Source organism: Silurus aristotelis (assembly GCF_946808225.1).
Source record: "Silurus aristotelis genome assembly, chromosome: 3".
Classification (NCBI taxonomy): domain Eukaryota; kingdom Metazoa; phylum Chordata; class Actinopteri; order Siluriformes; family Siluridae; genus Silurus; species Silurus aristotelis.
The window spans coordinates 24,111,855-24,138,502 of NC_139576.1; the positions used below are offsets into that span (position 1 = coordinate 24,111,855).

Below are 26,648 nucleotides of genomic sequence, written 5' to 3' on the forward strand. Positions count from 1 at the left end.
ATGGTTTTAAAGGCACATTATATCCATGTTTTTCATGGAAAAAGTACATATTACAGTATAAATATGTCTTTGATAGAATCATCCTACTGACTATGAAAAGAATAGTATATATTTACTATTTTAAGAGTGTACAAAATATCTACAAATACCATTTATAATCCTATTGACAGATTGTGACTATTTTGGTGTTTAGAGCTCAATACTGTGATCCTGAAGACAGTACTTAATAACTCCTTCTAACCATGAATCACTTTCATTAAATGACTTGCCATGCATGAAGGTGATTATGTTTTGTTAAAATGCACATCCTTAAATGTTAGCTTCATTCTTGCAGCACTGTAATGTGAAAGAAAACACTTTAAAGCCAAGAATAGTAATAAGAGAGTTATAACAAAGACATAACTGGTTTTACAGAGAAAGAAAGTTCAGTATTAATGTTTATATACAATGTAATCATTTTGTCAATATAATTTGAATATGTTTTAATATTTAGCATTTTATAAAACACACACCTGAACAGTGAAAGTTGAAAAAAAAAAAAAACACATGTGCAAGTACCAGAGATGGCAAAAGTACACACATCCTTCACTCAAGTAGAAGTACAGATACTCAAGTTCCTTACTTGAGGTTGAAGTACTGACTTTTCAAGTCACATTAAAGTAAAGAAGTTTGGGCTCTGACATGTACTTAAGTAAAAAATAGTCTTTACTACTACCTATTTTAGTGTCATGCTTTTAACTGGACCTCACATCATATTAATATATTAATACAAAGCAGAGAAAAGATGATGATGATCAGATTTTGAAAATATGTCTTAAGAAGTAGAAATTACAGACATTTGTGTAAAATATTTAATGAGTAAAAGTAAAAAGTTGTTTGAAAAATAAATAGTGAAGTAAAGTACTGATACCAGGTAAGCACAGTAATGAAGTATTTGGACTTCACTACTTTCTAGTATTTACTTGCAAGTATTTCTGGCAAGTAAATACTAGAAAAAATGTTGGAAGAAACAACATGTATAAGACGATGCATTCTTTGTTATAAAAATGCTATATATAAAAAAAGTCTCTGGAGCCTTTGTGTTTCTCTTCTGTTACAGATTAATTAGTAGTAGTTTTACGAGCACGAGTATAGGTTGCTAGAAATACATAGACAAATGTGCCAATTTGTCAAAAATGGTTAATGTTGTAAAATTTATATTGTTTTTGTCAAAAATAAACTAAATATGATTAAAAAAAAGAATAATAAACCATTAAAAATGGTTCCTTATTATTTTTTCATTTGTACATTTATTTAAAATATACATTAAAAAAGTGTTTTTGTATATATATATATATATATATATATATATATATATATATATAGGTAATACTACTTTGTATATCTTTTCACCTCATTTTATGAATTGATTTAGACAACATAATCAATTTGTGTAAATTTTTTTAATTTTTTAAGTGTAATACAATATATGCATTTAATTTAAAATCATATGAGTATGTAAGAAATTAAGTGTATTATTATATTTAAAAAATTATGTAAGAATTAATTAATTTAATATTTTTTTTTTATATTGTAGTTCGTTTTATTTGTTGTTTGACTATAGGAAATATTATATTTGCGAAATCTGCGAGAGGACAATGATGTAAAAAATAAAAGCAAAGTGATCTGCTGCAAATAATATAGTTTCTTTCGGCTTCTCCCGTTAGGGGTCGCCACAGCGGATCCTCCGCACGTTTGATTTGGCATATGTTTTACGCTGGATGCCCTTCCTAACGCAACCCTCCCCAATTTATCCGGGCTTGGGACCGGCACTGAGAGTGGCTGGGGATGGTTCCCTGACCGGGAATCGAACCCGGATCTGCTACAAATAACCTGCAGAAATCTACAAAAGCTTGAAAGAAGCACAAGGCAATTCTGCCCCCTGTTGTAAAATGTTAGCATTTGCACTGCCAACACATTTGAGGGTGTGATAAGGATTATTCAAAATATCACTTTGGCTTCTTCAATGTGTTTTGAAAGGCGATCTTACAGAAATAATATTTTATAGTTAAAAGGTGCACAGGAAGTGATATAGTAATAAGATCTTTTACAGAAAAAACTATTTTCTTCTTACTCTTGGTGCAGAAGTGAACGAGAATTAAACTGCAATTATTATTATATAGTTTATTTACAATTGGCTTTGTATCAAAGGAATTTTATAGTATGAACTGTGAGGATTCTGTAATTAAAACACCTTTTAAAAATTTTATTAGGCCTTTTTTAGTAAAATCAGTAACATACACCTTCCTCTTAAATACACATGAAAATAACACTCATGATGACTCAATAACACACACATCATTCATGATAAATTCATCAATTACAGCATTTGTAATGATTCCTTTACCTTACAATTATCTCATTTTATACAATTGAGGGTAAACAGTGACCTGGTGGTGTTGGGATTTGAACTGATGAGCTTGCAATCAGAATTTCATGTCTTGCCACACAGAGATACCATTTCTCCATGTACCACCCCCATGCCAACATTTAAATCTCACTGCAATAAAAACATCTCATATCAGGTGGCATGCATTTCAAAAATGATATCCTAAATATATCCTACATAAAACTATTCCTCCCAAAATAGTTATAATATCTATTCTAATTAGTCAGAACAGAATTTAGATCGATAATAGTGGTGACTTCATTGGGTTTTAGGATTTCATTTGCTATCCTTTTGTTTTGTAGAACGTTTTAACAACACCTTTTAATGCTTTATGGTGTTTAGTTAAGGGAAATAATTTTCCACTTGAATTCATGATGCCATCAATGAACACAAGCTCAGAAACAGTCACAATCACTTGTCTAGAGCATCCTTAGTGTAGTGTAGTTAGAATTATTTTTCTGACATTTTCCATGCAAAAACTACCATCAGATTCATTTAAGGTACAGTCATCCAAGTTAAATCTTAAAACAAGAAATTTTCTTTTAATATTCCCTGAACAGGTGTAACTTTATGGCCAACTATCAGGCATAACATTATGACCACCTGCCTAATATTGTGTTGCTGCTTCTAACACATCAACTTTGTGGACAAAACGTTCACTTGCTGCTTAATATATTCAATAACAGGTGCCATGATGAAGAGATAATCAGTGTAATTCACTTCACCAGTCATAATGTTATAACGTCATAATGTTCCATATGACTTGTCATTGCATTCCTTTTTCATTTTCATTCATTTTTCAGTCTTTATTTATCATTTCACACTATATGATTTCACCCAGTCTGATAGACATATTTTTGGGTCTTTACATTGTCTGCATGTTTAGAAACTAGGTGAGTGCATGGAGTGCTGTGCTAGGAATTTTAGTCCATAGAGGCCAGGTTTGTTGTCCATGGAATTTCTGGTAGATTCTAGCAATGCCGTAACAACCAGCACCAGAAGTAAGGTAGAGTTTGTCTAAATGGTTAACCAATGCCGTATTTGGCTTTTTTAAACCTCGAACTAGTTTAAACCTACATCTTAAGACCCATGTAATAACATTACATAAAGACAGATTGAGCAATTGGTTGCCTCGGGAGCAGCAGGAGGCCTTTTTATCCCGTCACTGGAAATTCATTTTTATACTGTGTTCACTAGATGCCTTCTAGAAAGATAAAGTCAATTAAGCAATCAGAACATGGGAAGCTAATTTCAAGTGTTGTTAAAGACATAGCTACTGGTGGAATCTACATTTACATGTTAGAACATCACAATGTGTTTTTCCATTAATTCCTACCAGCCTGGAATTGAATTGATTAAAGGAAAAGAAAACATTTGGGAACCTGCATGCTTCATCTAAATTCAGTGCCATCCAGAATAAAGAGTTAGATCACAGAGGAGACCTGGCAATAATTTATTATGAATGAAAAGAGAATAGTGTACAAAATAGCTAGTTTCATTTGATTTCTATCAGCAGCATTTTCGAACTAGAGAAATGTTGTGAAAATATATGACAAACATTTATTTATATAAAAAGTTTATTAAAAAGGGATTTCGTCCACAGTAGTTAAGACTGGCACCTAATCACAAAAAATCAAAAAGTGTACATCCAAAACTGCATTCTATAAAAATGCATTAATGAAATGGATAAATAAAAAAATAAAAAAGCATAAAAATGTGTATGTCATCATGAATACAATGCTTTCCTTATGGAAGCGGACGACAAAGATTCAAATCAACCAATTAAAAACAGGGTCAATACTACATTATTTAAATGCCTACAAGGCACACAGACTTTCATTGTAAAACAGTGCTTGATTTGTTTATGATTGGTCTTTAAATGACCATTTAGAAAAATGGATGTAGGCCATAAAGTTGAGTTGAAACATAAAAAATGGGCTCTTACTGACAATGTAAAAAAAAATAAAAAATCATAGAGTCTTTGGTCTTGGCTGATTCAGCTGGTGAGAAGATTATGAACAGAAAAAACAAGCCAGAATATAGAACTCCACATCTATCAGGACTGAATGGGTTCTGTCCACACTGAAGGAGTGTCTCTAAGAGATGCTAACACATCTCTTCTGTGTAGGCAACAGGAGGAGGATGAGTATGGCTTGTCCTGGCTTGTGAGGGATCAGTGAGGTTTATCAGAACTGAGTGTGCAGTGTGGAAGCAGCTGGGCTGGGGAGAAAAATAAGGCACTGAGGCGTAATACAGTAAGGACAGTCTCTAGGGGGCGCTCTCCGACACTGTAGATAGTGAAAATTATTTTGAAGGGCTCTGGGCATCTGCTAGCAGGTCAGGTCTGAGGCACTCGATAGGACACTGAATGTTCTGTAGAAGAGAACCAAAGAATGGGATTAATTGAGAAGATAAAACAGCTCAACATTAAACAAAACAGAATGATCAGGGAAATGGGTGATGAAAATGATTTGACACTAATTATTAGTATAGATTTACAAGAAAATCCCACTGACTTAAAATCACAGGCAAAAACAGATCAGATCTGTATAAAATTCTGTCTAGATATATAATATTTTAAGGGCTTTAGCGTTAAGTCTTTATTAACACTCCTTAAAACCCCTACGTTAGGGATGTTTTCTGATGATCAGTCTATAAAATAGTTCAAATGTATTGAGCCAACAAATGTTAAGGATGTCAGCAAATGCAAGCAATTCTAAAATAATAAAGAACCTTCTGTCCTTGAAAAATAATTTGCTACGGGTTGGAATACTAATGGGGCAATTTGTGGTCATCAAGCAATGATTCAGTAAGACCTACCAGTTTGCGTAGGGCGTTCTCTCTGTAGCGGTCATAAACATCTGTGTGCACTGGAGGCTGGAGGAGGTCAACGCTTAAGTCAGCACCTGGCCGACGGCAGTTCTCACAACGCCAGCCCTGAGGAGTCAGCATTTAGTTACAGAACATGGCTACATTCAACTGCTCTGAGAGAAAACTATTCAGATACTAAATGAAGAACAATAAATTCAACTGTGTATCATCCTTCACATTCATAGCAATAATAAATGTCTTTTTTTTTAGAAACTCATAACATGAAGAAAGGAAAAGCGTGTCTCACCTGCTGTCCACCATAGCAAGTGCAGGTGCAGATGCTGCCGAGGTACTCTTTCTGCCACTTATTTCCAACCTTATACATCTTTCCATCATCATAACATGTAGCTTCATCTGCAAACAATTTGGAGACCATTTTGATCAAATTACTGCTAAATTCAAAACCCAAAATTTGCTAATTTCACCAGCGTTAAAAGCAATTTACATGCTCCTGTTATTTGGGCACAACATTTTGCATTGCTAAGGCAAACAAATGAAGGGATAGAAAAAAAAACTCCTGTCCTGAAGTGAACAGCTGGCACTCTGATTTCTCATCACTGCCCCAATCCAGCTGCATAATAAATTATATTGGCAGGGTGGAGTTAAACCCACTTACGTGGCTCGCACTTGAACTCTCCTTTTCCGTTGCCCATGCAGGTGCAGCTCATCATGTGGCCATTCTCGGCTTTGCGGTCCCATTTCTGCCCAACCCGATAGTTATGGCCATTATCGTGACACCACTCTGTTAAATAGATAGAGTGTATGTAAGAAAAGTGCAGAGGGATAGACTACATTGTGCTTCAATATATACAAAACCCAATGGCTGATTTAGCTTTTGGATTGTTTTTTTTTTTGAGTGAATTCATCCATCCAGCACAACCATACAGTCATAAGATTGTTCAATCCATGATTATTGCATTCAGACATTGTTGGAGCAGTAAGCTGGTCTCAGAGTTTTGCATCATCTGGTAAAAGGTTGACAATACAAATCTGAGACAGATGCCACCTCCTCACTGACCATCATGTTTAAGAATACACATGACAGAAAGGGCTAGCATGGGCAAAGTGAACCTTTTTTTTTCATGCACTATAATGGTTTAGACATGATTAAGTCTTATCTTTTTCTGTCTGTCAAAAAATACATTGAATTAGTTTGTTTTTGTGAACAGAAATAGACATGGCTTAACCATTGGTTTTTAGCTGCCCATGCTAGTGTGAGGTGTAGGGTTTAGCATGTATTAGCACTGGCTCAGTCACTCACTGGATGAATCACATCTGAAATGGCCACTGCCAAGGCCGAGACACCTGCACCAGAGCTTAAAGCCCGTCTCGGACATGCGCTCCCACTCAGCGCCCACCTCATGGTAGATGGCAGTAAATGTGTCATAACAAACATCTCTGTCTACGGGCACTACTCCAACTCTTGGTCCCTCTCCTGGAACGACAACAATTAACATATTAGGACAAAGACACATTAAGAAATAGAGACAAGATTTTTGTGATGGGTTGTTAAACGAGGCTTTACCAGCTTTGCCAACAGTCACAACATCATCAAGAATTTGATTCTTGTTCTCTCCATTGACAGACGCTACAGTGATTCTATAGGATTCTCCTGAAGTAAGACCAATCAGTGTAGCACTAGTGGAGGTACCAGGTAAATGCATCTAATAGTGACAAAAGAAAATTTTTAATGTGCCGTATTCAATTATTTTTGTATTACAGAAAAGAACTACATTGCTTTTAATCCTATATTAAAAAAATCTGTGAAACTTTTCATTTCATTTCAAGCAAATATAATTTTTTTTTTTTGCAAAACAGTTTACAGATATTTAAAACTGATATTTTATCCTCACCTGGAAACTCTGCTCGTCTGTCTCCGTAACTGGACTACATGAGACCACATACTCAGAGCTATGTGGCACGCTTGGCCATGCAATGGTTGTCAGTGTCTGGGCTTCCTGAGGTAGCTCTGTCTCATTGAAAGGATTCTCAAAGGTGATCCCAGGCAAAGTGCCCTCACTCACCCTCACTACTGGCACTCTGTGGCCATCTGGCCCTGGCAGCGGAATGTATACCAGCGGCTCACCATGGTGTGGAGCCAAGGGCTGATGCTGCCCACGGTTGGCCAGACCCAGGCTTTGATACTCTGTGTAAATGTGTTGACCCTGCTGACCAAGTGTGTCATGTCTGTTTGGGCCCACCAGGTGCACTTGATTGGTGTTTAAGTTCTCTTCATTGGGAACATCTAGAATGCCAGGCCTGGGCCGGTGTGACACTGGAAGCTGAGGGGAAAATTCTTCCACTTCTAGCAGGAGAAGAGAAAAGTGTAAGCCCAGAGGTGCTGTTATATCTGTAGTCTCATAATCTAATATTGTAGTACTTCTGCAGAGAAGCCTTTGAGTGGTATATTACCAATCTATACAAGAAAATGCCTTTTTATTGCCTATTTATGTATTAACAGTACACTTAAACACTTGGAAAATTATTTAAAAACAACAGAATCTTACGGGTTCTGGCTTTTCCCACAAGCGCAGTACTTCTTTGAGCATTGTTCAGTGCAACGATTTTAATGATGTATTCAGTGCTTGGCTTTAAACCTGCATACAAAAAAATTCAACCCTTTAGTTTAAAAGTGATGAATAAAAGATGTTAAAAATATGGGCATCATTCAAACAAAAAACAAGAGTACACCTGGCACATAAAAGCAAAAAAATTAAATAAAATAATTACCAGAAAGATAAATAGATGCAAAAGTGTGAAAATAAATGAACGAAATAACAAATAGGTAGTAAGAAATAGCAACCATTTCACACAAAGACAAATACCAGAAATCGTGGCAGATGTTCGGTCAGCAAGGGGTCTTGGGATAAGCTCTCTTGGGATGCCTTCAGCTTCTTCATAGGTGATGTAATATCCTGTAATGATGCTTTTGGGAGGTTCCCATAAGAACGAGATGGTGGTAGGGGTCAGGGAGGTAAAACGGATATGTGCTGGTGGGCTGATTACTGGTTTAGCTAAGGATAGACAACCAAAAAAAAAATCAGGTAACTTTATGGCACAAGACCCAAATTAAATCCACCGCTCACAAATGATTGGCAGGCAGCCGATTGGCAGGCAGCATGGTTACCTGTGGTGGCTGCAATTGTGAATGGTTCGCTGCGAGCATTTCCGTTCAGAGTGTATATGTTGATCTTGTAGGAGGTACCTGGCTGTAGGCCTAGACGCAACATAATTAATAATTAAAACGTTTATTCAATGCTAAGGACCACATTTATTTATAAATACAGATTAAGGAAGTATGAATTATTTAGGTACCATTGATGGTATCGGTGCGGGACTCAGGTGGGATGGTTTTCAGGATGGGGTTTTGACCTCCAATAGTAGGTGTGGCCTCCACTAAGAAGCCAGTTATTGCATCAGTCTTGGAGCGCCAGGTCAGAGTAATTGAGCTATCCTTCAAGTTGGAAATCCGAACACGTCGAGGAGGGCTGATGTCTGCAAAATCGTGATAATATCAAGAGTTTTAGGGTCAGCTGGCATCTTTAAATTAAAGGTATAATCTAAAAGTTTTGCCGGCTTATAGCTTACTGTCAGGAGTTGTGATGTCTCCCTTGACCGGACGACTAGTAAGAGAATTCTTTACAGCATAAAGCTCCACTTCATACTCCGTGGCAGGCTACAGAGAAAAAACAGAGGGACAAATTTAGATGTGTTGTTAAGGAGTGTGTCTGCCTGTCTATCTATGTACATACATACATACACCCTGCGAATTTAGCATTTTGTTGTTTCTTACATCATGTTGAAAATCATGCCCTCCTCTCTAACTCTTAAAAACTGCAATCTGCTTTAAGCCTCCAACTATGAGGTACCCACTGGCTTAAATAACAAGCAGTGTGTGTGGTTTGTGTGGATGAGCACATTACTGGTCTCAAACCAAGTGTAGGCCACAACCGCTGTGAGCAAGAAGGCTCTCATTAGAGTTCAGGTCAGTGCTGTGGATTTCTTATAAGTTACAAATCCAGATTTTAGCTAAAAATAGTTACCCATGAATGTATAAAGCATCATACAATCTTCATGTCATAAGTCGCTATATTCTGCCATGCAAAAACATCAGTCTTAGCAAAGGCAGTTACCATGAGTCCAGTGGCATGATACTGGGTGGAGTCAGGTGCAACGTTGATCTCTTTAGTAGGCCCATTTTTATTCTTGGGAGTGATGGCCACACGGTAGCCAGTCAGCTGGACATTAGTCCCCGAATTCCAGGATATGGTAAAGGAAGTAGAGCCAACCTGAGAGAACTGGAGATTGGTGGGACCAGGAATGGCTGCAGAGATAAAGGACAGAATAAATATTCAGACCATTTGGAATATCCAGGATGTTTATTGGAACCAGTTATGTGTATTTATTTTAAAATTTGAAATATAGAACATGTGTACCTGTGGTCTGGGTGGCAACCAGTGGTGGACTGGGTGTGCGGTCATGGAGGGCGATGACTTTAACGGTGTACTCGGTGCCTGGCCGGAGCCCATGCAGAACTGCAGATTCGTCTGTACCCTGTGGAGCAGGAAACAGCTCCCTCTCGCCTTCTTCTGAGCTAAAGTACAACACTCTGTAAGAGGTCACCTCCCCCTCGGGACTCTCCCAGGAAATTCGTAAGGACGTCGAGTCCACTTCAGAGAAGGCCAAATCCTTCGGTTTGTCCACAGCTGAGAGAAATCAGGGATGAATTCAGTTAACAGAAGTACATTAATTTTATACACAAACATGTTTGAGCAAAAGTTATCATTTCTATTCACTGTCTATGTTTACTGGCATTGACTTACTGGTAATTACAGTCTCTACCAGAGGAGGGCTCTCTGCATCCTGTCCAAGAGCATAGACACTCAGTGTGTACTCTGCTGTGGGCATCAATCCAGAGAATGTAATCTCTGTCTGTTCTGTAAATGAACCGGAAAAAAAATGTACATTTACACATGAAATATTATAATATTGATTCATTAGTCATTAATGGGATAGATTTTTGAAGGTTTACTACAGGTGAAGGTTTCTGCAATATACTTTAATCTAAACTTAAAAAACACCTATACAGCAGTGTGAATAAAACACTACATGTTTTAGACTCCAGTTTAATACCTGGAGCAACCACTTCAGAGAAAGCTGGTCCACTGCCATTTCGAGGGGTTCCAGTGATGCGATATCCGGTGACAGGCCCGGCTGCTGGTGTCCAGCGTACAGTAATGGTGCTGTCCTTCACATCAGTCACCTCCATCTCAGAGGGTGATTCAATATCTATTAAAGCACAAATCATTTATCATTCTCTTCTCCACCAGATTTCTTTATCATTTATTATTCTCTCCTCCACCAGAGCACTTTAGGCCCCCATATTATAGTCTTTAATCATTTATTAAGCTCTGGCATTACGTCAGAAGAATCTGTACATTGTATGAGACACAACAGTGGGGGTACCTGTTTTGTGAGTGACATAGATGGGTGTGCTAGAGGCAGGGCTGTCTCCTCTGCCTGTCACAGCATACACAGTGATGGTGTAGTCAGTGCCTGGGCGCAGACTCTCAATAATAGCTGTGGTCTGAGTGCCTGGGACAGTGAACTCTTTAGGAGAGCTGTGGCCACCTGAGGAAGAACAAAATTGAGCTGTAACTCTATGGAAACAAAAAATTTCCTAAGCTTTTATACTTAGCTTAGAAAAAACTATACTATAAACAGTCTATGATACGTTTTTACTGATGCACAATTTTAACAGCTGGCACATAATAGACCAAAAGTAAGACAATAAAGCAATGATAGAAAAAAAAAGATTTTACTTTTAGCAAATAAAAATGGTATTTTTAATTACATTTTATCATCTACATACCTGACTCTCCATGTGTGATCCGGTAGTACCTCACGCTGACAGAAGGGGCGTCCCAGCGAACAGTAATACTGGTCGGTGTTGAAGAAGTGACCTCCAGGTCAGTAGGGGCATCGGAGACTAGCAAAAATAAATTCACCACCCCATATTAGAATTAATTATATATTATGCAGGTATGTTGTTTATATCAATAAAATAGAATGGAAACTTGTATCTTATAATTGAAATATTTCAGAAGATTTTGTGTCAGTAAAACAGAACTATCACTTACTAGTGGCCTGGGTTCCAATGAGAGGCTGACTCTCACGGGTGCCGCTCACAGCGAAGATGCTGATTCTGTACTCAGTCTCAGGGGTTAGGCCTGTCAGTGTGAAGTGGCTCCTGGAAGGTGGAAGTCTTTCTTCCTTGGAGCGTCCTCCACTGGTCATCTGATATTGAATACGGTAACCAGAGATGCTGGCTTTAGGAGGCAGCCAGTGTATGGTGAAAGAGTTTGTGCCAATATCAGAGAAAATCAGATTTACAGGAGAATCCAGGCCTGCAATGTAGGAAAAGACACTAAAATTAAACCCTGTGACCGGTTGTTTTATAACTATATGTAACAAAAATTATTTTACTACTATTTAGTGAATGAGAACATATCAACTTACTGGTTCTCTGAGTACTAATCACAGCTGAACTTTGTCTTTCTTCATAAACACAGAACACACTCACCAAGTATTCAGTGTTTGGTATAAGATCTACAGACACAGCAAAGATAGGAAGCATAATTAGTGATCCCAGCAACCTTAAAACAACAATTGGATGTTTAAGAATTGTTTTACATACTGCGAAGAATGACCCTGGGGACATTTCCATCCACGACCTGCTCAGTTTTGTCATTCTCATCATCGATTGGGTGATAGTGGATGATGTAGCGGTCAATCTGGGAAGGCCTGGGAACATTGGGGGCAGTCCAAAACACGGTCATGTTGTCACCATTGATATCTCTGAAACCTAGGCCTGTCGGGGCTGGCACAGCTGAGGAAAAGGAGTAAGAAAATAATTACAACCAACAAATAATGTGGAAGGTACCCACAATGCCTTGTGTTACTGGAACAGAGCAGACAGCCTGTCTAGACTTATTACATCTTTTCAAAGTTAAGGAGCTCAAGCCACTAAAGGAAAAAGGGTTCCAAAATGATTACCAGCTTGAGAGTGACTGAGGACCTGAAATCATTTACACAGACTGTTGCCACATGCGCCTCAGTAACTTTATACTGGGACAAAATGAGACTGAGCAAGAGTGAGAAATGCAGTCAAACCCAGATGCTTGCCTGTTCAACAAGAACACACTATTATCTAAACTATGAATGTGGCAGCTGCTTGTTGCCGACGCAAACAGAATAGATGAACAGGATGTTTAACATGTAAATGAATGTCATATTAGTGTCCATATGTTACATTCAAATCTGCAGAGCAGACGATCATATCTAACAAAATGTAATAGGAATATCTAATATATATTATATGTCCTCAAGTGTAGTTTTGCATGCATACCTGTTTGCTGTGTGATTTTGGTGGGCTCGCTCTCGCCATTTTCAGTCACTGTGATTATACTGATGTCATAGTCAATGCCAGGCTCCAAACCATACACTGTATAGGCATCCCTGGTTGACTCCACAAAGTCCTCGAAGATGGGAACACTTTCGCCCGCAGCCACCACCGTAATGCGATAACCGGTTATAACAGTGGAGTTTATGGGACTCCATGTGAGGCCGATCGTAGAATCGGTGATATTGATAAAGTGGAGGTCTGTTAGCTGGGGCACATCTATGAGGTTAAATAGAGGAAGAGCAGACGGCCAAAAGAAGGAGAACAGAGAGGCGAAAGTATAGTGTTAAAATACACACAGCCCTCATGGTTCAGCATGTACATAGAATGGTGAACCATGGTAAAATAAAAATATGGAGTGATATGAAGACATGATTAAAACTAAAAAATCTGATGCAGGATGTATAATAATTCACAATTCCTTATCTCTAATTTGTCTGATATATTTTTTTTTTCTCCATGACTAAAAATGATCAGTGTTACAGATTATTACAGTAATGCTATTAATACATGATCAGCTATGAAGTATCATATCACTTATGTTAGAGTTAAAAAAGTAATCTCAGAATATGCAGGATGTGTGTTATTGGAGCTTTGTCTTTGGAAACAAAGACAATGGTTTCAACCAGTAGTTTTTTCGATTAACTAAAAAGGAAGTTACCAGCAGAGTGTTCATCTTTGCCATAAACATTAACAAATGTGTGGTTAACCACTTCTAACAAAATAACCATGGGCAATGCCTAATAAGGCATCTTTGTTTAAACAACTGCAATCAATCTGTAGACAGTTCACAATTATGGGATGGAGCAACCATTTCACTATGTGAAAGTGTCCATTTTAGATTTAGAAAAGTATAGTTTGTTTGTGCAGAAGCAGGTGTAATACACACCCGGAGTGATGGTGCTGGAGATGGGGACACTCTCCATGTTGTCCTTCACTGTAAATACGCTGACATTGTACTCTATTCCAGGACTCAGGTTATCCAGAGTGCATGAGGTCTGGCCTGCCTTCACAAACTCCTCCACAGAGTTACCCTGCTGTCCATTAGTGGGACTGCAACTCACTTTGTAGCCTGTGATATCTACAGAGCAGGCATGGAAAAATGAAAATTGTCAACGCTTCTGTCATTTATAGGCAGCATACTGTATATACTTTATAGATCATAACTGGTTGTATTTTTATCATGGCTATGACTCTCAAGTCTATACTACTTACTACTATAGAAATACTAGCATGATTAGTAAAAACATCATTGACACTATCCATATTTTGTTAAATATCTAACTAAGGAGAAGTATTTTTATTTATATTCAAGCATTTATACAGTTAAAGAAAAACAAAATGTATAGTGAAGAATAAAGCCTTTTTACTGCCAGTTACTAAATTTGCTAATCAATTGTGATAGCCATGAGAAATCTTTCCCTTTGATGTGCTTCTTATAAAAATCTTTTGTAAGTATTCATGCAGATGTAATAAATTTCGAGTGCTGACCTGGGGTTTTGGCTTCATTCCATTGGACTGTTAGCTCTCCAGTGTTTGGGTTTGTCTCCAAGCTGAGATCAGTGGGTGGAGACAGTGCTGAAGACAGAGATAATCAGTAAGATTTGACTTCATGAGAGTAATGGCAAATAGATTCATTTCAGCTGGATTCAATATGATTTTCACAGTGAACAAAAGGAAAGCAGACTCTTTGAGGTCTTACGTGTAACTACACGGCGTGTGATGGGGTTGCCTTCCCCGTGGCCATTGATGACTGGCTGCACGCTGTAGGTGTACTCCACTCCAGGAGTCAGGCCTGAGATGTAAATGCTACCTGAATCAGAGATAACCTCTCTGGGGGCTTCGCCGCCTTGGCTTGGCTTCACAGTTAACTGAAGAAAGAAAATAGAGTAAGTGGGTGGATAGGAGGGTGAATATTTATGTGCTTGATACATAAAATACATTGCGTGTGATCTGATCATTACGGGATTGCAGCAGAATTTTATTAGCATTGGATTTTTGCCCATTAATCAGCATCTATTCAATGAATAAGGCATTATTCAAATCTTTTGACATCTACACGAACATTTGCAATTTAATCTGGGTTTCAACAAAAGTTTAATTTAACACTACTCCTGGGGCACTGTGTGCAATTTGTAAACATAAAAGCTCCCAAATAATTAGTTAACAGTATAGTGGTTTTACAGCTTGTTTTCCTCTTGTACATCTGTAGCTGCTACGAAAACTGCCAATATACTTGTAAAGGTCATGCATTTATATGGATTCATGACTCGAAGCATACAAGTTTACAGTTTTGTAAATTTCCTCATTTTGAGTGTGTTTACCTGTACCTAATCAGTTACTTTGTACAAGCAGTACTTTTTTTTTGCAGTCTTTGAATTAGTATGCACATCCTGTACTGAATGCTTAGCGTAAGATATGTCAATCAGCCTAAAATGTACCTTATATCCAACTCTGGGAGCAGGATTCCAGGAAATTACAATAGAGGTGTCTGTGACATCTGTTGTGAAACGAGGGGCATTTTTCATTGGCAGGGCTACAAGGAAGACATCGAATACAAATAGGACATATTAAAAACAAATTCTCCCCAAGGCATTAATGTCTTTTAAATTATTTTTGATCAGTGTTGTGTAGGCCAAAACTCACAGGTGCTGAAAGTAACTGTGGCTCCCTCACTGAGTACATTGCCCATCTCAGAATGCAGTACAGCTGTGTATGGTGTGTCTGGCTGAAGGTTCAGCAGTTTGTACTCTGTTAGGCGGCTTATGAGACGCAGCTGCTTAGGGTTTGAGCCTTCTGCTGTTACAAAGAGTCTGTAACCAGTGACCTGAGCTCTGGGAGCTGACCAGATGATCAGAGCACTGTCTTCGGTCACATTGGACATCTGAAGGTTTGTGGGGGCATCTGGCTCTATTCAGAAAAAAAAAACAAGGATCATAGAATAAATGTGATGACAGTTAATTACACATATATACAGTATCTAGGTAAGAAGGGGTCACAACTTGTCAGACCGATTATAAATTAGTTTTACCACCAGACTTCACAGTTCTTTGTCTGGCAGTGTCTATCTACACCATGACTGTTTTTTTTTTTCCAGGGTAACTTCAGCAATAAATCCACTTTGCCACCCTGCTATTTTGCATGTACTTACTAGTGGCATACTCTCCAACCAGCGGTTCACTTTCTTCTCCGGCCTTGAGGGCAAAAATAAAGAAGCGGTACAGGGTTCCAGGCTGTAGAGGTGTGACCTCTGCGTAAGTATTGTGAAGAATGGGTAGCACTGTCTGTTGCTCAATCAGTCCATCAGCACCGACCTGTCCTACTGACACACGGTAACCAGATACTTCAGGAGACGCTGTCCAAGTGATGGTAATCTTTGAGTCAGACACCTCGAAGAACTGCAGGTCAGTTGGGGAGGGGATTTCTTCTGTTGGATAAACACAGTGGCTTTGAATTACAAACTCTAAAATGTAAATGTTTCCAAACAAAAATAAAGCATACAAGAAAATCCCTTTAAATTAAAATTTTAATAAAGGATTTTTTTAAAGCAAATCTTCATCTTTAAAACCATGATTTGACCCTTCCAGGATCTTTGTCTCTGCACCAATTTTAACCTACATTGCAGTTCATCCAAACACTGTCTTAACCCATTTCAACCTCTAATTTCCATTCACTGAGACACTACAAGCTGTGTTTACCATCCAATAAAACTCTCCATCTGAAGAGAAGAATTCAGACACCCTACTGACGTACAGGTTGCCTCAAGAGAAAGAAAAATAGTCTTGCGATGGCGTGACCACAGATGGTTTGTTTTAGTCCAGCCTAATGTTTGAGCAGACCTTCATTGCCATATGACAGTATTCCGAAATGAGAGACTCTTGCAGTTAGCAATAGAGGCTAAGCAAACTCAAGTCTTAACAAAAGTGATTATCTAAACCAACATCTAAACTACGATTGACTTATAAAATATTGAGATTTTTTTGAAATGAAAATGAATGAAATATTTGGCAACTTATTTTTTTCTTTTACATACTTTATGAAATTAAATTACAGGCTATAGTTAAAATGGCATAGGTTTTTAAAAGCATTGCAAAGATTTTTAAATAATTGCATGTTAGAGAGCATTGACACCCCAGAGTTTTTCTTTGAGACAGGATCCAAATCTTGCAGACAAACAGATGCTCTTTTCCCTGTAATTTCCATAAAATCTTTTTTTTTATTATTATATTTAACTGTCTGTGTACCTAGCTCTGGTTCTCCAGCTGTGTTGACCTGTACGACCACAGGCTCACTCTCCAGATTCTCTTCTACAGCATAGATGCTGATGTTATATAGCTGGCCAGGTCGAAGGTCACTAAGAGTCACAGAGGTCTCTGTGTTTGGCAGGGTCAGCTCAGTGCTGCCAGAGCTCCCTTCAACAGATGGAGTGTAAACCACACGATAGCCTATGGGCATAGAATTAAGATCAGCACATTTTCCCCCTTCACATTTAACATGGTTTATATTAAAGACAGACTGAGCAGACCTGTGATAGGAGCCAGAGGTTTAGACCATCTAACAGTGATAGATGTCTCATCTACATCCCCCACCTCATGATCTGTAGGGGCATCAGGAGCTGTAGAAGGAAAGGAGATGAGATTAGCCCAGAGATATTACAGGTGGCTTTATTATTATTTTTTTCTTCACAAAATTACCTGTTGTCTGGGAAATGGCGAGAATCAAATTTGGAGATTCTCCCTCTTCAGTAAGTTCATACACATTGACTGTGTACTTTCTGCCTGGCAAGAGCTCATTGAGATTTACAGAGGTAGCCGAACGTGGAAGATCTGTAAATAGCATTTGTAAATGACAAAACATCAGAAACATTGTTTTTTTTACAATATACAACAAAAGTACCAGCACTCTCAAATCAGCAACTGCCTTATAATTTTGCTCTATTTATTTTGCCATTTGGTTTTTATGTCCACAGCAAAGTATGTAATCTTACAAGTTGCACACATACGTCACCAGAATTTCCTCTTTTAATTCAAGCAGTTGAAACTTGGAAGTCTGCTTGGACTTTTATATTTTTTCATGTTTCAGAGGCACAAAAGGCAGTCAATTAAACCTGCACATTATAGTTTTGGGTCATGCCTGGAAAGAATGATTATATTTTTATGTCTCTTTATATTAAACCTTTTAGAAGTGCAGTAATATTATATCCAGCAAAAACTTTTTGTGAAAATATTTAAAATGTCATTAATAATAATAATAATAATAATAATAATTGAAATTGAAATTTAAGACTAATTTAATATAAAGAATTTACAAACACTGACCCAAAACCATGGGTTGTCCTTGTTGTCCTCCCTCTTCAGTAAGCTCATATTCAACTCTAAACCCAGACACTGTGTCAGAGGCAGACACCCAGGAGATGACAAAGCTGCTTGAGGTGATCTCAGTCACTGACTCTGAGGTGTCCACCACTTGAGGTGGAGGAGTCGTGTCTCCTCCAACTGGAGCCACTGGGTGAAAACGGGATACATGAAGGGAACTTTAGGAGGTAAATGCATTGGTGGAATGCAATCTTTTTGTTTTTTTCTGACAAACAACATACTCACAGGAGCCATAGTTGGTAGTGAAGTCAAACCGAGTGACCTCTCTGCGACCAAGTCTTAAAATGCTAATGAGCTGACCCTCATAGGTGATGCCTGGCCTTAGTCCAGCAATGGTGTAAGAAGTAAGATGGCCTGGCAGGGTAACCTCCCTCCATGGATTATGAGTGTTTTTCTATTGAGCAGAATATGTTCGCTAAGCACACAAACTCTTAAAAAACATATAATGATAATGCTAACCCTCCAGAAATGGGGAGTGAATATTAGAAATGGATAAATGCAAGTCTGACCTCTCTCCACTTGAGGACATATTGGACAATGTGAGCAGAAGGGGCAGCGTTCCACTGGATTGGGTGTGAATTGGGCTGATTGCCAGCTTCTGTAATAATCACTTGTACTGGACGATTACCACCTGATAAAACAAGCCAAGACATCAGTTTTTTCTTTCAGTTTTTGAGACACAAAGATCAGATTCTTAAACCCAGAAATGACATGAAGGCATTTACCAAGCCATGTACTGTATAATGTTATATCAAGGTAATAATTGTGTACAAAAAACTGAGGAACATTTACTTTAAAAGAGATGAACCACAGGTCAAAACATGTCTGTGCACTTTTGCTACCAGATTTTACTGAGAAACCGAAATGGGAAATTTGACACAGCTTTGCAAGATTCTTTCTGAGGCTTCAACACTCACACATGGTTGATGCTAGTTAATGCTACCATTGCTTTCGAAGGTTTCCAAACCCAACAAAACAAAAAAAGCTCTTTGACATACGCTTTACCCAAAAGACTTAAAATAAATACACAGCCTTTGTTCAAAGACATCATTATTTACTTTTATACGCATGTTGCAATTTTCTTTCCATTTCCCCAACCTTGCTTTGATGCAGTCATTTCCTGATGCAGTTTAATTCCCACACTGTAACAAACTCACCTTCTCATAAAGCATAAAATTCATAGGCGACACGTGGCAACATTGCCTCACTGAAGTTGGGGATCTGGTCTTTATTTCTACCAATTACTTCTATGAAAGACCAATAACTAGCTTGTGTATATACAGCAGCATTTAAATCTCATTGAGTCTGCATTATGTTCCACCAGCAGGCCGGTCTCTAGCGTTCCCAGCATTCGCACATCTGCATGTCATTATGCAGAGCTATTGTTCTCAGGTCACCAGCATTTAATGTTCTCATTTGACCCCACCAAGCCACACAGAGAGGGAAAATTCTAGTCATAATCAAACCATTTTTTTTTTAAATATATTTATATATTAATTATTAGTTTATGTACACTAGAGCTATAGATCTATCTAGGGTGAAAGCAACAAAATGAGTTTAATGAGGTTAGGGTTAACATTAACAATACTTGTCATTCCGCAACTATTTCGCCTATAATATTTCTGAATTTGAAGTAAGCTGTCAACAATGGAAATGACCTAAATCTGTAAACGACTTTGCAGATGCTGTGGTGGTGCAACCAGCAGACGAGTGTAAATTAGCTCTGACACTTTCTCAACAAAAACGTGACAAGGAATTTCTAAAGGCTGAAGCACTGCCAGGCAAACAAAGAATAAAAGAGCAATAGGAGGCAAAAGAGTGAAAAGTTGTTTGCACGCCTGTCTTTCTCCATCCACCCACTTCAAAGCCATGAAACAAGTTTCAGCGCAAATCATTGGTTTCAAACAACACCATTAAAAAAGGAACAACCATTTGTTCACAGCAGAGCAATTGCTCCAACTAACACATGCAGAACATCTCTTAAGCACCTGAAAGAGGAAGGAGGCAGCAGTGTGTCTATCTCTGGAAACATCTGGAGCTCGTTGACTTCCAACCCACCCTCTAGCCAAGCTCAAAGGATCCCTTGCAGCACTGCTCAGCATGAACTATGTCTGTGTGTGTAGATACATGTGCTGTATTAAGTATCCAACATTGAGATGTGCTTCACTCACCATGGAAAGAGTGCTGGGGCTCACAGCTCACCTCTCCAAGCCCATTGCCATTGCAGTAACACTTATAGCGAAGTCCGTGGATAACTTTTTCCCATGACTCTCCAATCTGATAAAAAACTTTTGTGTCTGGCTCCTGGCACTGGTCTGTAGAGGAAAATGTTTGTTGGGTCATTTCTTAGGTATTAAAATATAGCCACTTATGAAAGACATAGTTATGTTGTTTGTGTTTATCTAGAGTTACACGGTCTAAGAGTTACAAGATAAGTAAATGCAGCAGATTAAGAATGCCACACTCCAGCCATATCACAAAGAAATCAATATTCTCTCCAAATTATTTTATTCCTAACCCTTCCCAGGTTATTTAGCAGATGTAACAGAATCTAGTAAATATCTGCAATGTGATTGGCTCCTAGATGTTATGACACAATAACACTTGCTAGTCACATGTCCAATACTAACCTCATTCCAGAAATTAGGCAACAAAACACTTACATATTTAATAAAGTTTGGGCTGATTGTGTTATTTCTGGTGATTAGTAAACAAAGCTCCGGGTCACTGCGTTGTTGGCAAAAACTCACCAATGGCATCACACTTCCAGCGTCCACGGCCCTGGCCAAAGCAGGTGCAGTTCATCATGTAGCCCTCATCATGGCGTTTAGTGAAGGTTTGGTTTACCTCATAAGTCAGGCCATCCACAATGCACTGGTCTGAGAGAGACAGCATATTCATTTACATTTATGGCATAAGGTGGGTGCCTATTTTCCAGAGCAATCTCATTATAAAACTGAGAATTTTAGATTCTTAGTTTTACAATGCAATAAAAGGCAATCTCAATAAAAAAAAGCCTCAGCGTTTACATCTCAGTAGAGACCTCACCTTTAAGCTGTGAGTAGGCGATGCAGCTCCACTCCCCTCGTCCATTTCCTACACAAGTGCAGCGCATCATATGACCCAACACATCATGCCGTTTGTCCCACTGATCTCCTACACGATACATTACTCCTTCACTGGTGGTGCAAACCTCCTCATGGGCTAAAAGGAAAAGAGATTATTTTGGTGATTATTTTCTACAGACAATGACCTATATAAAGACATAACGTTTAAGGTTTAATAGGACATGAAAAAGGAAACAATAATCTTATCATTTGAAGGACCCGCATTGTAAGGCAAAAATCTTTGGCTGAGGATAAGCTTTTGTTCACAAAACATCAAAATGACCAACGCATCAAATATCCATTACCATGAGTAAACTGTTAGCTACAGTCTTTTAGCACAAACAATTCTGATTGCTTTGAAAAATACCCTGTTGCAGTATTACAGCGTAGTCTTTGTTACGAGGTAGAATAGAGCTGATTGGCCTGTTAGGGAAATGAAAGGGAGGATTCGAGTTGGATAAGAACACCAATGTTGAGAGGGAAAGGGAGTTTAAAGAGGAGCTCACAGATCTAAAAGCAGCTGCCCTGGAGCCCAGCCAACTCCTTAATGCTTCACTGAAAGCCAGACCCCCTTCATCTGTACACCAAGACAGCTGCAGAGCTACCACTATCCTAGACGTAGTCTTAAAAGATACTCCAGCCAGAGAGTCGCTCTCATTTGTTTACTTGCTTAATTACTTTTAAAGTGACTTTTGCACTCTTAAAAGGTGACAGGGGTGGCTTTTTAACTGGTCACTCATTTTAAAAGCTTGCAGATGGTGCATACAAAACAGAATTATTTCAAACTGGGAATTAAAGCAAAAAAGTAAGACAAATGAAGCCCAGTTTTCAGTGTTTTGCAAACAATGTTCCACAAAGACTATGTACCCTTTAAAATGCATAACGGTTGAAAGAATGACACCTTATCAACGAATCTTACAATTAGCAAAGGTCTGTGAGATCCTGTCTGGCTCCATTTAATTAGCCCTTAAGAGACTCTTCAACTCTCCACACACAACAGAGTGTGTATGTAAATGTGACTGGATAGGTGCTAACTGAGCCTTTGTTCCCTGCTGGTGGGACCTTATTTGGCCTCCTCCCAACATTAGGGATTAAGATTTACATTATCTAATAATACACATTACGTCAATTTATTTTATCGATTTATTACTAAACAAATTAAGCACATTCCAAACACGTCAATACACTTACAATCAGATCAGGATTTGAAAAAAGTGTAAAACAGGTATATAACACTTTATAAACAATAACCATATTCTAACTATATAGCCATTAAGTTTAGAGCATTGGGGAGCTATAAACTAGATTTTCTTTGCACTCACCAGCCATGGGGCAGAAGCCAAACTGATTCTCTCCATCAAAATTATATGTGGTGCCACACCACTTCATGCCATCCCTGCGCCCATCAGCTGTGCAGTCTGTGTAGTTATGGCCATTATAGAGAAAGGGGAAGTGGCACAGCGCACCATTGGAGTTTCCTCCTCTGGTTGTAACCAAAACTGCAAAACAACAGAACACAAAAATAGATGCGGTAGATAATGCAGTTTAAAGCTAAAGTCTTGAGGATTCATTATAAAAATTCACTCACCATTTTTTTCTGTGCAGAAGGAGAATTGGTGATCTTTTTCAAAGTCAGAAGTGGTACTACACCAAAGCTGCCCATCATCACGTCCCTCTGAGGTGCACGAGTAGAAGGTCTTGCCCATGGACACAAACGGGAAAACACACGGCTGGCCGTTCGAGTTGCCACCATAGACTTGAGAATGACCCTCTATGCACACAAAGACAAAAGTAATCAACAAATGAGAACACCATTATCAAGCATGCAATAATTTTTTTAGAACAACTTGGTGGCACCCTGGCGGGAACATATTAACTAATGAAACTGACCCCACTCATTACAAGTAACACCATTTCCCAGGCAGGTACACAACATCTGCTTGCTGCCCTGAGTTTTGATCCAGCGCATTCCCAAAGTATAGGATACTCCTGATTCTGTCACACAGGTGCCCTCAGCAGGGATCACAGGAAGGGGCACATGTTGGAACACAGCCGGCTGTACATTGGTGATCACACGAGAACCAGTGCCTGCAATAGGCAAAGCATAGAAGAAGAGCACATGTGATTAATGTGTGGTGTCATCTGTTTCGAGTAAAGTCTTGTCTGAATAGGAAAATACTGTCAACTTAAATTTGACATCAATGTAAAAAAGTACAAAGTAAAACGAAGTAATGAAGTAATTATATATATATATATATATATATATATATATATATATATATATATATATATATATATATATATGTGTGTGTGTGTGTGTGTGTGTGTGTGTGTGTGTGTGTGTGTGTGTGTGTGTAAAAATATAACAACTGTCATGGTAATCAGAAAATCACTGCAAGTCACGATCACACCAGAATAAACAGTTCATATTTTGGAAGCATGTTTTATATTTTAGATCTTACCAAGGCCAGTAGTGTGCAAGGAAGCATGCCTCTCGCATTTCCACTCTCCACGGCCATTACCAGTACACAAACACTGCAAGATGTGTCCATGAGCATCAGTTTTAGTCCAAGTATCCCCAATGCGGTAAGACATGCGTATGTCCTGGTCATTGCATCGATCTGAAAATACCAAACACACAAGCAGGTTTTACTCAATCAGGAACTTAATATTCTATAACAAAATAAAGAGTCGTAGTTTTCTATAATGTCATGGTTCATGTTTTTCCCTTTATCTTTAAGCAGTTATCCCCCAACACCAGTGGGTTTTGCTGTAATGGCTTTAATAAGGTAACCAAACTAAGAGGAATGGAGAGAAAGGTATGTGTGGTTTAGAGTGTTAAACCAATAGCTTTATGCAAAGGACTGTTTCATAATGATGAGCTTTGCTTACTTCTAGATGTGCAAGTGATGCGTCCATTCCCCTCCCCTAAACAAGTGCAGTCAACAATCATCCAGCCTTGGTAAGGTTTCTCCCAGGTTTCCCCCACCGTGTACGAGGTACCAGCTGAGTTATCATAACAGCGTTCGGCTAACAGGCAAAAAAGGGAAGAGATGCATTTAACATTTATCCTGCTCTATCAACAAATCCAAGCCAATATGTAAATAAATCTTTATTTAGGGGGATTTCTTACCGACAGGTTTGCACGTCCATTCCCCTTTTCCATTGCCCAAACAGACACACTCCAGCATGTAATCTCCAGTGTCATGAGGTCTCACCCAAGTGTCTCCAATCTTATAAGAGTGCCCCCCTTCATGGCAGCGATCTACAAGTGCATGAAATGAAATAAAATTAAAGGCACTGAGATGTAATAATGTTGCTAATGGCTTGAAAAAAAAGTTTCCACTCACTTGCAATAGTGCAGCTGATTTTCCCTCTGCCAGAGCCAATGCATGTGCAGTCCCAGATCATTCCATCCTTTGGTCTTTCGTAGGTTTCTCCTACTTGGTATGAGCGAGCATTTACTTTGTCATAACAAGTCTCCTCATCTAAAGAAAAAATTAATCGCATCCTCATCAGTTAATAGGCACTGACTTGTTGCGTGGAAATTCGTTGCAGCATGATACTGCACAATTTGAGTAGACTTACCTTCGGGCTTCGTTTTGCACTTAATGCCAGCCACTCCATGGCAAGTGCAGAGCAGCACAGTGCCCAAATAGGTGCGTTCCCATTGCTCACCAACTGCATAAACTTGTCCGTAGTCTGCACAGCCATCTGGGTGGAAAATGGGCAAAAATGAAGCCAGCACAATTCTTTACTTGAAACTACAGTAACGTACAAGGACCCACACAGTACACAAAGCCCCAGGTCTGATACTCTGCCAAATCATGGATATTTCTATGGATAAGAATTAAGGGTTAATCCTGGTGCTAAACATTTTGATGGCTATATAAAGTCCAACTTTTCTCAAGCGGACAGTCAAATCAAAGTATGACTGGCTCTCAAGAAAAGTGCTTGATAAACTGAAAGTTTTTACAGTAGCTAATAGCAGCTTGGAAAAGAAAGGTGAAACATCAAAAGCCATTAAATATCTGGATCTTAAACAAAAGACAGTCATGTTAGAGCGTGTTTCCAGTGATAAAGGGATGTCTTGATTCTCACATCTGGCACCCATCCAAAAGCTGGCTCTGCGTCAGTGCCTCCAATACAGCATATTTAAAATAATGGACTACAAGGGAGAGTCGCAAAGCAGAATACTGGTGGAGGTGTACAAAAAACCTATTGTTAAATTTGATTATTTAAACATTATTAGGAGTTTTTTTTTTTTTTAATAAATCTACTTTTTGTATACTTGAATGAGACGAACACCCCTCACCAGCACCACAACTATTATCACCCCTAAATACAATCACAGGACTGATCGATAGTTAAAGGGAGCAAATCCGAGAGGAGGAATACAACACTTAATAAAAAAAACTGAAATGGAGTGAACAAATAAAAGTCAAATAGAAGGCTAGTTGTCAGATCGACCCACCTTGAGACACAGATGCGCCGGGGCGCTCGTGTGCCTGCCTCCTGCTTTTCCGTGCGCTTTTGGGCATGCAGAGCACAGCGCCGGAGATCAGCAACACCACCAGCACCGTGGCCACACAGCCACCCGACATATTCACGTGTGAGGATGGAAAACAGACCAGCAAATAAAACTTGTCCTTTGTCTTTTCTTTGTAGTGGAGGAAGAAATGTGGAGAGTCCAAAATTCAGTTCAAGTATCCTCCTCCTCCCAGTGGCGCACCTCTGCGGAGAAGTTTCAACTGAGAGAGGTTTTATTTGCGCTCCACATTCCGCGGGAGGAGCTATTACGCACACACACACACACACACACACACACACACACACACACACACACACACACACACACCCTCTTAAGTGTGGAGGCAACCAGTCATAGTTTTCATGTACACCTTCCAAATTAACAGTTGGTTTATAAACAGCATCAGTGCTTCCTGCATATATGCTTTCTGAAATTCACCAATTCACTCAATCCAGGTTTTTGGACAAGTCCATGTTTATTTGTCAAGAGGTGGAAAAGCCCACCAATCAATGTACAGGGTCTGCCCTTTGTCCTTGTTGCAAAATCAATAATAACACATTGTTTTCATTGTTTTGCTTAATCGTTGCTATGAACTTCTTAATACGCAAAAAAATTTTATCTACACTATAAATTATAAGATATTATAATTTATCTATATAATTTTATTCTGGAGTAATATACCTTTCATATTCTGATTTCAGTACTTTAGATTAGATTAGATTCAACTTTATTGTCATTACACATGTACAAGTACAAGGCAACAAAATGCAGTTTAGGTCTAACCAGAAGTGCAATAGCAGCAAGTGCAGGATATACAGTGTTTACATGAGTTATATAAATTAGATAAAATGGTATTATAAGAACAATTTACAGA

At 38.6% G+C, this 26,648-nt stretch overlaps 1 protein-coding gene across 1 annotated transcript; it reads right to left on the reverse strand.

The window, feature by feature from the left end:
• Positions 1-3,987: 3,987 nt before the first annotated feature.
• fn1a (fibronectin 1a) lies at positions 3,988-25,981 on the reverse strand. Its single transcript, XM_083536050.1, has 46 exons — positions 25,718-25,981; positions 24,832-24,957; positions 24,594-24,731; positions 24,377-24,508; positions 24,136-24,273; positions 23,706-23,864; positions 23,134-23,331; positions 22,832-23,014; positions 22,566-22,742; positions 21,185-21,340; positions 20,887-21,015; positions 20,308-20,451; positions 18,646-18,767; positions 18,362-18,530; positions 18,080-18,265; positions 17,456-17,587; positions 17,287-17,376; positions 17,006-17,206; positions 15,913-16,188; positions 15,408-15,671; positions 15,203-15,297; positions 14,464-14,632; positions 14,253-14,339; positions 13,651-13,842; positions 12,708-12,980; positions 11,997-12,188; positions 11,819-11,908; positions 11,440-11,706; positions 11,172-11,288; positions 10,766-10,930; positions 10,433-10,588; positions 10,123-10,236; positions 9,736-10,005; positions 9,433-9,623; positions 8,888-8,975; positions 8,615-8,794; positions 8,427-8,516; positions 8,125-8,313; positions 7,807-7,896; positions 7,153-7,604; positions 6,825-6,963; positions 6,561-6,734; positions 5,916-6,041; positions 5,547-5,653; positions 5,249-5,365; positions 3,988-4,801 (listed from the first exon to the last, which is right to left on the reverse strand). The coding sequence occupies exons 1-46, from the start codon at positions 25,845-25,847 to the stop codon at positions 4,733-4,735; spliced, it is 7,449 nt and encodes a 2,482-aa protein (XP_083392176.1). The 5' UTR covers positions 25,848-25,981; the 3' UTR covers positions 3,988-4,732.
• Between the last annotated feature and the right edge of the window lie 667 nt (positions 25,982-26,648).